This window comes from Muntiacus reevesi, chromosome 2 (assembly GCF_963930625.1).
Source record: "Muntiacus reevesi chromosome 2, mMunRee1.1, whole genome shotgun sequence".
In the NCBI taxonomy this organism is placed as follows: domain Eukaryota; kingdom Metazoa; phylum Chordata; class Mammalia; order Artiodactyla; family Cervidae; genus Muntiacus; species Muntiacus reevesi.
The window spans coordinates 179,603,014-179,619,105 of record NC_089250.1 but is presented as its reverse complement, the minus strand read 5'-3'; the positions used below and the strand labels follow the sequence as shown (position 1 = coordinate 179,619,105).

Sequence of the window (16,092 nt, the reverse complement as noted above, 5' to 3'; positions counted from 1 at the left end):
ACAGATTATTTACCCACTGAGCTACGAGGGAAGCCCCATTTGTATTATTACCCTTATTTTACACAGAACATGAGGCCCTATATAAAAGAAATGTCTCTTTCCTTATCCATAATATCTATAGCATTTTTTAGGCCATGGATATAAAAATATTTCACCAAAGAAAGATCCCATGGACAAAGGACAAACAGAGGCTTCCCTGGTTGCCCAGTGGTTAGTAATCCACCTTGCAATGGAGGGGACACCGGTTTGGTCCCTGGTCCCAGATGATGCACAGCAGCTAAGCCTGTGTACTGCGCCGACTGCATCTGCATGCTAGTCCTTGAGTCACAACTCCTGAAGCCCACGTGTCCTAGAACTTGTGCTCCGCAACAAGAGAAGCCACCGCAATGAGAAGCCCACACACAACAATGAAGACCCAAATGCAGCCAAAAATATAAATAATTAAGAAAGGTTTCAAAAAGGACAAACAACACAAAAGGAAGCATAAAGGCACTTCTTCAGTTCAGTTCAGTCGCTCAGTTGTGTCCGACTCTTTGCGACCCCATGAATCGCAGCACACCAGGCCTCCCTGTCCATCACCAACTCCCGGAGTTCACTCAAACTCATGTCCATCGAATCGGTGATGCCATCCAGCCATCTCATCCTCTGTTGTCCCCTTCTCCTCCTGCCCCCAATCCCTCCCAGCATCAGGGTCTTTTCCAATGAGTCAACTCTTCACATGAGGTGGCCAAAGTATTGGAGTTTCAGCTTTAGCATCAGTCCTTCCAATGAACACCCAAGACTGATCTCCTTTAGGATGGACTAGCTGGATCTCCTTATAGTCCAAGGGACTCTCAAGAGTCCTCTCCAACACCACAGTTCAAAAACATAAATTCTTTGGCGCTCAGCCTTCTTCACAGTTCTAGGCTCCAGCAAATAAGCAATACAGTTAGTTCTGTTCCTCAGTAATACAAAAATGCAACATGAGACATTATCTTCCTTAAAAAAATTTTTTTTTTATAAAAAAGGTCAATGCTATGCAGTCCTGGGTAGGGCAATGTGTCTGTGGGGAACATCTGAGACATTTCAGAGATGTGTACCCATTACCCTGGGAGATTCAAGCCATGAATATGTTCTGCAAAATACACATTTGTGTTACCCTCAGTGAAAGAAAATGCTCATTCCTGGAACTTCCCTGGTAGTCCAGTGGTTAGGAATCTGCAGTGCAATGTAAGGCACTTGGGTTCAATTCCTGGTCAGGGAACTGAGATTCCACATGCCTTGGAGCAACAAAGCCTGCATGCAGCAACTGCTGAGCTCACCTGCCAGGATTGAAGAGAGTCTGTGCACCACAAGGGGAGATCTTGCCTAAAGCAGTGAAGGTTCTGCATGCAGCAACTAGGACCCAACACACACAACTAGATAAGTAAAAGAAAATGCTCCTTTAGCCCATTGATTACTTTCCCATCCATCTGATGTGTTGAAGATTTGGAAACAGTCACAGTAGACTGTCACCTCCTGGGTGACAGGGGTGGAGTGGGTGGATTGCTTTTTCTCCTTTTTAAAAACAGCTGTTTTGTGAGATAGAATTCACATATCATACATTCCACCCGTTCAAAGTGTGCAGTTCAGTGGGTTTTAGTATGTTCAGAGAGTCATGCAGCTACCACAATTTTAGAACATTTTCATAACCCCAAAGGAACCCCCATCCCCTCAGCTCCCACCGGTGGTGTCTAAAGATTCCGATTTCACCATCTGCTCACTAATTTTTTTCAAGTATAGCCATCCTAGTTGATGTGATACGGCATCTCTTTTGATATGTTGCTGTTGTTCAGTTGCCCAGTTGTGTCGGACTCTTTGGGACCCCACGAACTGCAGCGTAGCAGGCTTCCCTGTCCCTCACCAGTTTTAATTTGCATTTCTCTAACTAGAGATGTTTGAGCATCTTTTCACGTGTTTCCAGGTTCCTTGTCTATATTCTTCAGAGAACTATCTATTCATGTCTTTTGCCCACTTTTTAGTGGGTCAGTTGTATTTTTCCTGTTGAGTTTGTGTTTTTAAAAAATATATTCTGGATACAATTCCCTCATCAAATATATGACTTGCAAACATTTTCCCCCACTCCGTGGGTACTTTTAATAATTTTTATAACAAAGAAAGGCACATTTCGAGACAGCCCTCGAGCCAGAAGGCTGAGCCGGGCAGCTTTCTATCTGCATTCTCGCGGGCTCCCCTAGTCAGAAGCGGGTCGCCGCAAGAATGCGCGTAAGCCCAGAGCCGGCGTCGCGCCTGCGCACACTGCAGCTTGCGCCTGCGCAGACGTCGCCGGTCTGCGTACACGGTGCTTCCGCAAGTTTGCCTCACACTGTCGCGAAGTCTCGCGAGCCTCTCGGGCCGCGATAGGTGCAGTGTTGGGTGCTGGACCGGCCTGCGGGCTTCGTGGGTCTGGCTCCGCTTGGCCGCCGCCTCCCGCCGGTCCTCCTCAGGGCGCTGGGTCCCGGGTCCTCAGCTCCCCCCCGGGCCGCTCCTCCTCAGAGCCCCACCCGCCCCTCGCCCCTCGCCCCTCGCCCCCGACCCGTCAGCCTCAGAGCTGCCTCAGCCCCGTCCACGGCGCGTCCTCCTCAGGGCGCTGGGTACCGGGTCCCGGCCCCTCCCCAACCCGACGTCCTCGGGGGCTCCCACCAGGCCCCTGGCCGACCCCTCCCCGGGCCCCCGGCAGGATGGGGGACAACACCAGCCCCATCAGCGTGATTCTGGTGAGCTCGGGGAGCCGGGGCAATAAGCTGCTGTTCAGGTACCCTTTCCAGAGGAGCCAGGAGCACCCGGCGTCCCAGACGAGTAAGTGGGCGCCGGGCGCCGCCTCCCTCGCTGTAAGCGGTGAAGCCGGTTACCGTGTTGTGTCCGTACTGGCGGTGCCTTCTCATCACAGAGTGCTGGGGAAGTGTAGAAAAGTAAAAAGGAGCAGGAAAAGAATCACTCATAGTTTCAACATGTCAAATCACTGTTGCTAACGTTTCGTCGGTTTCTCTAGCCTTTTACCTAAAGGCACAATGTGAATGTATTCAGCTAGGATGAAGCTACGAAATGCAGGGACATCGGAGTTTTCTTGGCCACTTCCCCTCACTTCTGCTGCTCCTCCCCCGTTAACCACTTACCATTTTGAAAAGCGTTCCTCTTGAACATAGACACCAAATATATAGCCACAGAAAAGTAGTTTATTACTTTGGGTTTCTTCCCCCTTCCACACACAGGATGTTCTCAGTCTCTGTTTTTTCCCGTTGAACCGTCTGTCTTGAAGCCTTTTCCTGCCTAGCAGACAGATCGCCTCCCTCTTGGTGTAGCGCATAGCTGCCTGGTAGGGACATACTCTTTCCCTGTGGATGGACGTTTAGGTTACTTGGGGTTTTTCACTATTGTGGATGTTCAATTTATAATTAATATAATTTAAAAAATTATTTTAAAATTTGTTAACATGGAAAAAATTTTCAAGGCCGAGAGGGGTTTAAATTATGAAAAGATGGTTCTTTCCTCTCATTGACCCCCAGTCACTCACATCCCTTGTAGGGTCAGATGCTGTTACCAATTTCCTGTGCATCTTTCTAGAATCTTACATGTAAATGCAAGCATATACGTACATTATTTTCTAAGCACAAGTGAACATACTGTTCACACTCTTCTGCCCTGTTTTCATTTTCACTTTACATCTTGGATATAGATTCAAAACTATGGTCAGAATCATAGGAAGAACTTAATATGGTTTATTCATCCAGTCCTCTGTTGGTGGACATTTAAGTTGTTTTCCAGTCTTTTGCTAGCAGTGTGAATGTCTTTTATGTATGTTTTTTTATTCTGCAGAATATTTGATCAGTTCCCAGAAATGAAATGTTTGGATCCAAGGGTTAATAGTCATGTATTTTTAAAAATTTATTTATTTGGAGGAAAATTGCTTTACATTGTTGTGTTGAGTCATGTATTTTTAATAGATCAGATTTTTCTATGTTTGTTCATGAGATAGGAGAAAACTTTTATGCGATAGTTTTTTTTTTTTTTTGCCATAGTTTTAATGGGCTTTTGCCTTCTGACTGAGAGTGGGCATGTTTTCCTGTTTTTATAGTCATTTGGATTTCCTTTTTACTTAAGAACCTACTCATAACCTTTGCTTAATTTCCTCTTGGATTGCTTGATTTTTTTCTTTGTTGGTTTGAAGAAGCTTTTAATATATTTAGGAAAAAATAGTCCTTTGTGACAAAGCTGTACATACTTAGCCAGTTTGCCTTTTGAGTGTTGATTTTTATGGAGTCAAATGTTTAGTCTCTTGTGGTTTCTGAGTTTTGTTCTACATAGAAAGGCCTTCTGCTCTCCAAGATTATTAACAAAAGGAGTGTCTGTGTTTTCCTGTGGAACATGTATTGTCTTTTTAAAAGATATTCTGTATAATTGCTTTATAATGTTGTGTTAGTTTCTTCAGTACAACAAAGTGGATCAGCTTTATGTGTACATAACATCCCCTCCTTCTTGTACACCCCCCCCCCCCATCTAGGTCATCACAGAGCACTGAGCTGAGCTCCTTGTGCTGTGTAGCAGCTTCCCACTAGCCAGCTACCAGTCCATTTGTCAATCCTACGCTCCCAATTTGTCTCACCCTCCCGTTTCCCCACTGTGACCACATGTCTGTTCTCTACATCTGTGTCTCTATTCCTGCCCTGCAAATGGTTCATCTGTACCATTTTTCTTGATTCCACATGTGTGTTAATATATGATATTTGTTTTTGTTTTTTTGGGCTTTTGTTTTAATATATGATATTTGTTTTATGTGTCTGTGAATCTGTTTCTGTTTTGTAAATAAATTTATTTGTATTATTTCTTAGATTCTACATATAAGTGATAATCATATAATATTTTTCTTTCTCTGACTTACTTTACTTAATGTGATAATCTCTAGGTCCATTCATGTTGCTACAAAATGGCATTCCATTGTAGGACTTCCTGGTGGCTCAGTGGTAAAGAATCTTCCTGCCAATGCAGGAGACATGGGTTTGATCCTGGTCCAGGAAGATCCCCTGGAAAAGAAAATGGCAACTCACTCCAATATTCTTGCCTGGAGAACCCCATGGATCCTGGTATGCTATAGTCCATGGGATCACAAAGAGTCAGACATGACTTAGTGACTGAACAACAACAAAATTCCATTGTATATATGTACCATATCCTCTTGATCCATTCATTGGTTGCTTCCATTTCCTGGCTATTGTAAATAATGCTGCTATGAACACTGCAGTACATCTGTCTTTTTGAATTAGAGTTTTTGTCTTTTCTGGGTATATGCCCAGGAGTGGGATTGCTGAATCAAATGGTAACTCTGTTTTTAACTTTTTAAGGAGCCTCCACACTGTTCTTCATAGTGACTGCACCAGTTTACATTCTTACCAACAATATAGGAAGATTCTCTTTTCTCTGCACCCTCTCTAACATTTATTCTTTGTAGACTTTTGGATGATGGCCATTCTGACTAGTGTAGTTGTAGTTCTTATTTGGATTTCTCTAATAATTAGAGAAATGGGCTTCCCTGATGGCTCAGTTGGTAAAGAATCTGCCTGCACCGTAGGAAACCCGGGTTCGATCCCTGGGTTGGGAAGATCCCCTGGAGAAGGAAATGGCAACCCACTCCAGTAATCTTGCCTGGGAAATCCCATGCGCAGAGGAGCCTGGCGGGCTACCATCCATGGGTTTGCAAGAGTCGGACACAACTTAGTGACTAAACCACCAATCTAATAATTAGAAATGTTGAACATCTTTTCATGTGGCTGTTGGTCATCTGTATGTCTTTGGAGAAATGTCTGTTTAGGTTTTCTGCCCATTTTTGATTGTGTTACTGTTTTTTTTGATATTGAGTTGTGTGAGCTGTTCATAAACTTCAGCAACAAAGCCTTGTTGGTCACATCATTTGTATCACTAAATATTTTCTCCCAGTCTGTAGGTTGTCTTTTCATTTTGTTTGTGGTTTCCTTTGCTATGCAAAAGCTGAAGAGTTTGATAAGGTTCTGTTTATTTTTACTTTTTTTCCTTTGGGAGCCTGACCTAAGGAAATATTGCTACAATTTGTGTCAGAAGGCTTTCCCTATCTTCTCTTCTGGGAGTTTTATGGTGTCATGTCTTATATTTAATTCCTTAAGCCATTCTGAGTTTACTTTCGTGTATGGTGTGAGGAAGTGTTCTAATTTCATTCATTTGCATGTGGCTGTCCAGCTTTCCCAAGGTCACTTGCTGAGGAGACTGTCTCCATTGTATATTCTTGCCTTCTTTGTTGAACATTAATTGACCATAGGTGTGTGGGTTTATTTCTGGGTGCTCTGTTCTGTTCCAGTGATCCATGTGGCAGTTTTTGTGCCAGTACCACACTGTTTTGATTATTGTAGCTTTGTAGTGCTGTCTGAAGTCTGGGAGGATTATTCTTCCAGCTCTGTTCTTTCTCCTCAGGACTGGTTGGCAACTCTGAGTCTCTTGTGATTCCATGTAAATTTTAGGATTGTTTGTTCTAGTTCTGTGAAAAATGTCCTGGGTAATTTGATAGAAACTGCATTAATCTGTGTAGATTGCTTTGGGTAGTATGGCCATTTTAACAGTATTAATTCTCCTAATCCTAGAACAGAAACCATCACTTTTAATGGTTCCACAACTTTCCCATATGTGGATGGGTCCTGTTTTCTTAGCTTTTCTCTCCTTTTGCCTTCACTCAGGTAAGCCTCGTAGCAGATACGCTGTCAACAGCACCGGAGAGCATGCCGAAGACCAGGATGGGGACCCCAGGTACGGGCTCTGCAGCCGCTCCATGGGCGCCGGCCCCCTGTTGACCCAGACATTTTCCCCCCTCAGGAGCCCCGTTCCTCTTCTCCACTTGGTGGGTGTTTCAGGCAGACTGACATGGGATTGTGGCACCCATCTCTGGCTTTCTTTGTGATTCGGTTCCATGATCCTGCTGTGGGCTGTGTGGTTGGTGGGACAGACTGGAGACTAGATGGGGCCATGTCCCTTCAAGATGTTTATCTCCCATGAGCGGAACACGGAAGGGACTCTGGTGCTGTCCTTGGACTCTTGTCCTTAAGCTCGTGTCCAGAGGTTGAATGTGGGTGCTTGGGTGCAGCACAGCATGTCTGGGTGGTACTGCGGGTTGAGAGCCAGTGCTGCTGTGACCTGGGCTTAGGGCCCAGAGGAAAGCAGGTCCCTTTCCTTCTGGGTATGCTCCCCCCTTCTCTCTGGGAAGTGCTCTCAGGGCGGCAGCCTTGAGAAGTGTCCACTTCTGCCTTCTTACATTCATTTTAAAACTTAAGAAATGGTTGTACAGTCCCAGATGAAGGAGAACAGATTGTGACCTGCCAGTCCTGCGTGAGATCATGTCCGTGGGAAGGCACCTGTGGGTCCCACCCTGCGCCCTGGCCGTGTGAGGCGTTAGCGCTGTCTCCATCAGTTCTCTGACCTGGCGCCTGCTGTCGCCTGTGTGCTTTCTCTTCTTTTCTGTGAGGGTGTCAGGGTCTCTGGCATGACCGCTGACTGGCTGTGAAGGGGGTGGGTTTTGGAAGCAGCAGGAAGAGGCAGGGATGTGGGGGCTGCTGGGCATCCCGTGGGTCATTCTGCTTGACATCGAGGCCTGTGGGTGTCTTGTCCTTCAAAGTGATGCCTGGGAACATCTCTTGTCTGTGAGGCGCGTAGTGAGGCATATTGCACTGCACACGCATTGAGTGCGTTTTGTCCCCCTCCTGTGTCACAGGTGGTCCAGGGCAGGGCTGGCCACCTGCCTGCCTTCCTCCAAGCTCCACGGATGTGCGGCTCAGCCCACTGAAGACTCAGAAAGAGCTCTTGGAACAGTCTGAGAGAAGGGCCGGCGAGACCTATTTGCTGCCGTGACTTTTCAGAGGCTTACAGTAAAATGACTGTGAGGATATTTTCTGGGGAATTCATTCTGCATTTAGCGTAATGAAGACAGGAAACCAGGGGACAGGAGTAAGTCATTGTGGGTCAGTCAGGATCCCAGACAGACTTGCTCCCTAGGGAGAGCTGGTCTCTGCAGATGCTCACTGAATGTAAGAATGCCTTTGTTGGTGATTTTAGCACATTGTAGCACCTGGTGACCCTGCTCCATGCCCCCATACCGTCAGAGGTGCAGGTTAATGCCCCAGGGCCTGGCTGTATTTTGTCTTAGAGACCTGCCAAGCTCCTGCTCTGCCCCTGGCACACAGAGGACCCCCACCCAGCTCAGATGTCTCCCTAGAGCAATGCAGTGATGTGCCTCACACTCACTCCCTGTTTTCCTTGGTTGTCGTTCTCAGAGGGGCTTTTTCTTCTGGAACCAGCAGAGTTGGTTTGCCAGATTGAAGCTGTGTTAACAGGCCTTGACGGTCCCCTCTGAGTGTGGTGGGAGCTGGCCTCACAGGAGTGCGGGTGCAGAGCTGTGCTGCCAAGGGTTGTCCTCACTGGCTAGCCATTTAAGTTGAGATGGATTGAAATCAAATAAAAGTGGAAACTGAGTTCCTCAGTTGCACTGGCCACATTTTACGTTCTCAGTGGCCACCTGTGATGACAAGTAGGGAGAGAAGAAGGTCGATATCATCTGTTTTCTCTTAAGGCCTGAAGATCAAGTCTAGAAAAGATGCTGTCTTCCTGTTAGGGAGGTCAGCTGTGTGGCGGCCACAGGGTCTTGGGAATTGAGGCTGAGATACTTGGTGGCGTTGTGTGGTTCTCGCAAAGCTTTCGCCTGTGGGGCCTTGTCTGATCTTGACATGGTTTGGGCAGAAAGACTGAGCACTGCTCAGGCATCTCGCACGTGCCTGTGCTGCTGGGCTCTGATCTGGGTCCTCAGCCTTGTTCTTGCTTCTGGGAACTGACCCACCTTCTTGCCCAGCCTGAATTCACTCGTGAGGATTTGAGCATTCCTGGGAGGGCTGTGTGGTAAGTCTTCCATGTTGGGAGAGTCTGTTCTTCTGTTCTTTATTGTGTGGCAGGTGGTGTAGTCTTGACCTCAGCAGTTAGTGTAAGTGGTGGTACTTCTGCCAGACCTTAACGCTGTGTTAATCATGATCTTGTAATTCTTGATGACTTTCAGAATCAGTGTGGTCTTGATGGCTCTGGTCCCATCGCAGTGAGCGAGTCCTCTAGCTGGCGACTGGCCGCAGGGTGGCCAAGGCTTCTCCACCCTCCTCTCTCAGTTCCTGCCGCCTTCTCCTTCCTTGCTTATTCTGGACGCCTGGTTTCCCTCGGTGCTGGGGATGGACTGCTGGGTGCACAGACTCACTGCCTCATGAGTGCACAGGCTTCCTGCAGCCCCTGCCCTTTCTGCACCTGGGCTTGCCTAGTACTCTGAACTTGAGTGCCCAGACAAGGTTGGCTAGCACCAGGGACCTCTGGGACTGAGTACTCTCAAATGCCCCCTCCTCCCAGCAGGCGCTGTGCCCCTGGGAGGGTGTTCGGCAAGTGGAAGCAGGGTTTCTTGTCTGCCCATCTGCCCCTCCCAAGAGAGACCCTTGGTCATCACTCCTCCATCTCTCAGAGGGGTCTGTGAGGTCTGTCCCAAGGGCTGAATGTCACTGTGGCACTCGGGCTTGGATGCTGTCCTGTGCCCATCACACACTAAAATGCCCCCGGGGGCTTTATATGGCACTTCTCTAGGAGGCAGGAGTGCAGGGGGCCCTCCTGCCCCTGACAGGGCACCCCCCGGGTTTGGAGGTGCACAGCACACCTGGGTGCCCCAAGAATGAGGAGGGCGGAGTTGCACTCCCTTCCGAGCTGTCCCGCCCTCTGTTTTTGGACTGGCCCGAGAACACGCCCTGTTCCCTGGTGTCTCAGAGTGGATGGTCTTGGTTTGACTTCCAGCTGCTCTGGTTCATCTTCCTAAATGTATTTTCTTTTTTAATCTCTTAAGTTATTGCAGAAATATTAGTTTTTATAACAATTATTTTATTGTATTAAAATATATCAATATTTACCACGCCTTTCATCATCAAAACAAGGGAGAGGATTTTTGTAAATTTTGGAAACATCAAACAAATATTGAGAGAATTCCCTGATGGTCCAGTGGTAAGGACTTGATGCTTTCATCGCTGGGGCCCAGGTTCAATCCTTGGTTGGGGAATTAAGATCCTGCAAGCCGCATGTCACAGCCCCCCAAAAAACCAAACAAATATTGACATTTTTTGTTTCAATTTGCTATTTATGACTATTACATCACCTGACCCCACATCTCATGACATAGCTGTCTTTGTGCATGTTACGTTGGCAGATGCTGTATAAAGCCTGCTGCTGCTGCTAAGTCGCTTCAGTCATGTCCGACCCTGTGTGACCTCATAGACGGCAGCCCACCAGGCTCCCCTGTCCCTGGGATTCTCCAGGCAAGAACACTGGAGTGGGTTGCCATTTCCTTCTCCAATGCATGAAAGTGAAAAGTGAAAGTGAAGTTGGTCAGTCCTGTCCGACTCTTAGCAACCCCATGGACTGCAGCCTACCAGGCTCTTCCACCTGTGGGACTTTCCAGGCAAGAGTACTGGAGTGGGGTGCCATTGTCTTCTCCTGTATAAAGCCACTCAGGTGTTTTTCTCATTATAAACCTGTAGTGTTAAGCTCTGGTGAATGGATTTCTGTGTTGGCCAGACTTGCCCAGACAAGCAGAGCGGCCAGACAGCAGAGGGGTCTCCCCGAGTGCCTGCCGGGGGTTGGGTGGTGGCCCTTACTTGAAGCAGTGCCTGACTTTGTGGTTGGTTCCCTCTGCAGACCTCTGCTTTCTGGGCCCAGGTGGGGAGAGTGCTTCTCAGGTGGCCTTGGGGTTTGGAGGCTTATAGATGTGAGTGAATGAGACCACCGCTGCTTGCCTCTGAGTCTCAGGGCCCATCCCACGGCCTGGCAGACTCAGGTTCCTGGACGGGAGGCTGAGGCCAGGGCTCAGGCCCGTCTGTGGCTCTTCATGGCAGAGCAGAGGTTTTGGAGGAGATTTTTGATATCACAGTAAAAAGTGAAGTCTCTGGGCAGTGGGTGGTGTTCTCCTATCTATTCTTGTGGTGTCCTGAGTCACGGGGTGGCAGAGTAGTGGCGGGTTTGCTCAGATAGGGCAGGAGGCCCTGGTGCTGGGCCAGCTGCTGGGGCGGTAGTGTCAGTGAGGCTCCACCACCCCAAGTCCTCTCTTGTCTCTAGGCCCTGGCATGGCTTCCTGGGCAGAGTGAACCATTGAGACGTTTTGAAGAAAGACCTAGAATCTCCCGTGTCTGGTTGACTCACCAGAGGGCAGTGTTCCCGGGAAGGAGGCCCTATGGTGGGAACTGAGGCTGGGCTGCAGGCCCCGTGTTTCCCAGAATGTTTCTGACGGTGTCCGTGCAGGAAGGGCCGACCGCAGCCCTGACTGCGAGTGGCATGGCGGCTCGCGCTGACAGACCGTCTGGGTCTGGTTTGTTTGGGGGCCCCAGGTGACTGAGCAGGCCTAGAGGGCTGTGTCAGTCCTGGAGGAAGGCTGGATGCCAGTGTGACCCTGCCCCGGGCCTCAGCGGTTTCCGCAGGAGACCCGCGGCTGCTGGTCTCCTTTATATCTGACATGGTATTGGGCGTGCGGCAGCCGCTGCCACAGGGGCCCCGAGCCCGGCCCACACCGGGCAGAGAGCCCTGCCGCGGTGAGGAGTGGGGCCCGGCCCCTCCTGGACCCTTGAGTCCCGGGGGTGTCCGGTTGCTTTGTAGCTGAGTGGAAGCAGCAGTGCGCACAGTGTGCAGCCCTCCTTCCTCCGGGGGCGAGGGTTCTCATGGCAGGTGCCCCGCCCCAGAGCCTGGCCCCCCGGGGGAGGCCCAGGGTGCTGCCGTCAGCCCCGCTGCTCAGGAGGCCTGCGTCCTCAGTGGCCCCCGTGGAGCCCTCCCCACACAGCCTGTCCTCCCTCCTGGGTGACGGAGTGACTTTTCCCCAGTGGCGGGGTGAGCACAGGACTTGCTGCCCTCTGGCTCCAGGTTTGACATGGGGCGTCTGTCTGCAGAGCGGAGGCCCTGGGCCTGGGCTTGGAGACAAGGCTGCCCTGCACTCCCCTCCCTGTGGTGACGCCCCCACCCCGACGCCCCGGGCTGGAGGGAAGGGGCTGTCCTGCTGGGCCCACAGCCAGCTCTCACCAGCCCTTTCTCCTCCGCGGCCTCTGTCTCTGTCTGTCCCTGCATCCTCGCTGTCAGTGGATCTGTGTGTTTCGTGCGTCTGAAATGTTTTTTCCCGAATAAAAGCTGCAGGGTGACGTGTTCAGGGTGCGGGAGACCCGGGAGCTGCCCTGGGATGAGAGCAGTTCACAGGCTCCAGTGCGTGCGTCCCCTTGGGCCTCAGTCAGCACCGAGGGGCTGGCGTCTGGGGGCTCGGGGGGCACCCCAAACCCCTGGGCCCGTGAAGGGAGCCCCCCCAGCCCCCGAGCCTTAACGGGGTTCCTCAGGGCCGTGCCAGCGCCCGCAGGCTTCCTTAGGGCAGATGCCTCTCTCCTCCTGCCTGGGCGGGGGCCAGGGTGGCAGCATGTGCCCTGCGGGACCGCTCGCGCCTTCGCCTTGTAGCTCTGGTGACTCTTGTCCCTGACCCTGGGGGCTGCTTCCAAAGGGCAGCTGCTGGGTGGAAGCTCCCCGGCAGGCGGCGCTGCCTCCCGCCAGGGCAGTGGGCCTGCTGCTGTGGCTCTCAGTTAACTCTTTTCCACTCCACTCTCTTTTTAAATTTTAAGGTTTTCAGATGTCATTCTGGCAACAATTTTGGCAACCAAGTCTGAAATGTGTGGCCAGAAGTTTGAACTGAAGATCGATAACGTGCGGTTTGTTGGGCACCCGACGCTGCTGCAGCACACGCTGGGCCAGGTACGGGCTCCTGGGCAGGTGTGGGCCCCTGGCTCCGTGGCCTTTGGGGCTGTGGAGGGCAGAGCCGTCAGGTACTTGCCCACTTGCACCTCCTTGTAGGCCCTGAGTCCTTGCCCGGAGCTTTTCTTGTTTGCGTCTGGTGTCTCTCTGGACCGTGGCCTTCCCCTTTGTGTACACCATGTCTGTTTTGGGGGGAGGCCAAGAGAGGGAGGTTAGCAGTGTGTGTCAGACCCTTGAGCTTTATATAAAGCACTGCAAGCATTTCTTCTTGCTCATTAAGTGACATGCTACCCATTATCATTATCAGTTTAGCTCTCACTGTTGTGCTGAGCCCACTCTGTGTGTTCTCTGTGGAGACTGGATGCACTGTTGCCCAAGGGGATTTGCACACCGGAACTGCCAGTGAGTCCTCTGCATGTAGGCAGAAGTGACACCAGTGTCCCTGGGATTCTGAAGGGTTTGATGTGACACACACATGATCCAGAAATCCTGTGAGGGCCTGGGGTGTGGTCCTCCGGTGTTCTTGTCTGGAGGAGAGCTTCTGAGACAGCAGGACACAGTGGGGACATGGCCCCTGGGGCACCCGCCCTGCCCACACTGGCTCCGCCCCCCTGGTGGCGTGTGGGTGGGGTGGGGGCCTTTGGCAGCCCCTCGCCATCCTGCCCGCAGAACTGGAGGCCCAGGGCCGGAGACAGGCCTGACGGGTGGCCCAGGGATCCCTTTGCCCTCTGCTGGCGACGCTTGTTGGCAGCTGGGTGCTTGGGCCCTGGGCAGGCTGGGTGCCCCAGTGGCCCCTGCCGTCTCTCCTCTGGGCAGCCAGCTCACTCAAGGTGACAGGGCAGTCTCATCCATTTGGGTCACAGCACTTTTCTGCTTCTTTCTCCACCATGATCGTCTGTCCGTGCAGCGTGCACTTGCCTGTGCAGACTCTGGGTGCCTCTCAGAGGCCTCGGGCTCAGTTCTCCTCTGGTTCCAAGTACTCTGGAGCATCGTCCTGCCTGCGGTGGGATCGCTCCAAGCGCTTGTCCTGGCAGGTGGTGGCTCTCACTCACAGAACTGTGCCCCTTTCACAGGTCTCCAAAACCGACCCGTCCCCAAAGAGGGAGGCTCCCACCATGATTCTTTTCAATGTGGTGTTTGCACTGAGGGTGAGTGTAAATGACTGGAGAGCAGATCAGGGAGGACGGGGGGTCACAGGGGCAGGGGGTGGGGAGAGGAGGTGCTGAGGAGGAGGAGTTGGGAGGGGCTGGGGAGGGGTGGAGGGGCAGTGACTCATTTCCGATGACTGCCTCATTCACTCAACTCAGTCGACTCTGGGCACCGCACTGGCCCCTCCTGGTGCTGGAAGAGTCTAACTTCGTTCTTCCCCTCTTTTTAAGTAAAGTGTGCATAAACGTATCATCTTAACCATTTTACAGTGACGTTTTGGTGGCATCTGGTAACAGTGTTGTGTGACCGTCACTGCCACCCTATTTTCATTGTCCCAAAAGGACTTCAGTTATTCCGAATGCGCTCTCCTCCCCCAAGCCCCGGAAACTGCCAGTCTGCTTTCTTTTTCTGTGGATTTACCTGTTCTGTATGTTTCATGTAAAACGGATCCTACAATATGTGACCTTTGGTGTCTAACTTCTGTCACTTAATGTAATGGTTTTGAGACTCATCCAGTTTTTCGTAATCTTTTTTTAAAAATTGAAGTGTGGTTGATGTATAATGTTTCAGGTGTACGGCAAAGTGATTGACATATACATATATTCTTTTTCCGATTCTTTTCCATTACAGATTATTAAAAGATATGGAATATAGTTCCCTGTGCTGTACAGTAGGTCCTTGAGAGTTTTTTAAATAGTCTTTTAATTGAATCATACATGTTGCAATGTATGTCAGTACTTTATCCCTTCTTATGGCTCAGTCATATTCCGTTGAATGGAGATCATACTTTGTTTTATCTGCTGTGAACTTTTGGGTCGTTTCCACCTTTTGGCTGTAAGAGAAATGCCATTAAGGGCATTTATGTACAAGTTTTGTGTGAACATATGTTTTCATTTCCCTTGGGTGGATACCTAGAAATGGACTTGCTGGGTCATGTAGTGACTCAGTGTTTAACCTTTTGAGAAGCTGCCAGACTGTCTTCTACAGCAGCTGCACCATTTTACACCCGCACCAGCCATGTACGAGGATTCCAGTTTCTCTACATTCTCAGCAACATTTGTTATGTTCGGTTGTTTTATAATTAAGCCTAATTACTTCTTAAGGCAGTTCCTAGCACTGTCTGAAGTTTTCTTTTCACTAGTTAGAGGAGATTTCTTCTCGGTAAAGCGTTAAAGGGCTTCCCAGGTGGCTTAGTAATAAAGAACCACCTGCCAGGTTCGATCCCTGTTTCAGAAAGATCCCCTAGAGGAGGAAATGGTAACCTACTCCGGTATTCTTGCGGGAGAATCCTATAGACAGAGGAGCCTGGTGGGCTACAGTCCATGGCGTCCCGAAGAGTCGGACTCGACTGAGCACAGCACAAAGCTGTCAGAATACAAGTGATCTCAGTAAGCATAAGAAGCACTCTGGGTAAGGACTGGCTGGTTTTATAAAGGAACTTTGAAATCTAGGAGACCTATGCTCAGTTAGATGTGGTACTCCTCCACCACCAGATTTCACCGGAGAGTCCAGTCATTCTTTCTGGTTGGGCACACGTGAGCTGCAGGTGGCTTTCATACAGAAGTGTTAGAGAGAGAATGACTATCTTAGTGACAAGGAGCAGGCACTGTGCTCTGTTCCCTGCATGGTGGCGGGAGTGATTCCAGCAGGAGAGGACCTGCCACCTCAGCTTCCTTCTGAGTCTCAGAGTGTTTTTCCCACAAGGCTTTTTTGATCTCACTGAAGAGCTCAGAATCAAAATAATGCTGGAGAAAAGCTTTCTCCATTCTGAAGGGAGCTGCATCCTCAAAACTGCCCCCCTGCTGATCAGTGGAGAGCTGCCAGTTAGACACAGTGGTCTCTGCTGGTGACTGTGGGGCTGGAGGTGCCCAGAGGGGAGTATTGCTTTCTGCTTCGTGCACTTGGGCAGCGTGTGCTCGTTCAGTGTCTTTTTATTATTTATATCGTTATATAATGCAAACATCCCCAGAGAGAATTCAGGGAAGTTAAAGACAAACCAAAACCAGACCAGTGCTGTCTACCCGTCAACTCTGATAGCCCCTGATGGGTGGGGGTGTGAGGAGCTGCTGCGGCCCCACCCTGGACGTTGCAGGCAGGCCCTCCTCTCTGGGAGCACCGGCATATGAT

At 50.1% G+C, this 16,092-nt stretch overlaps 1 protein-coding gene across 3 annotated transcripts in view; it reads left to right on the top strand.

Moving 5' to 3' along the window:
* Positions 1–2,356: 2,356 nt before the first annotated feature.
* NPRL3 (NPR3 like, GATOR1 complex subunit) overlaps positions 2,357–16,092 on the top strand; it is a 32,300-nt gene continuing 18,564 nt past the window's right edge. The window contains exons 1-4 of one of the 3 annotated variants that reach the window (XM_065923891.1): positions 2,357–2,817; positions 6,717–6,786; positions 12,687–12,816; positions 13,890–13,964. In XM_065923891.1, coding sequence (XP_065779963.1) covers positions 2,700–2,817; positions 6,717–6,786; positions 12,687–12,816; positions 13,890–13,964 — 393 coding nt within the window. In that variant the 5' untranslated portion in view covers positions 2,357–2,699. Of the gene's footprint in view, positions 2,818–6,716; positions 6,878–12,686; positions 12,817–13,889; positions 13,965–16,092 lie in introns of those variants that run through there. The other 2 variants (XM_065923892.1, XM_065923893.1) reach the window with 2 other exon arrangements.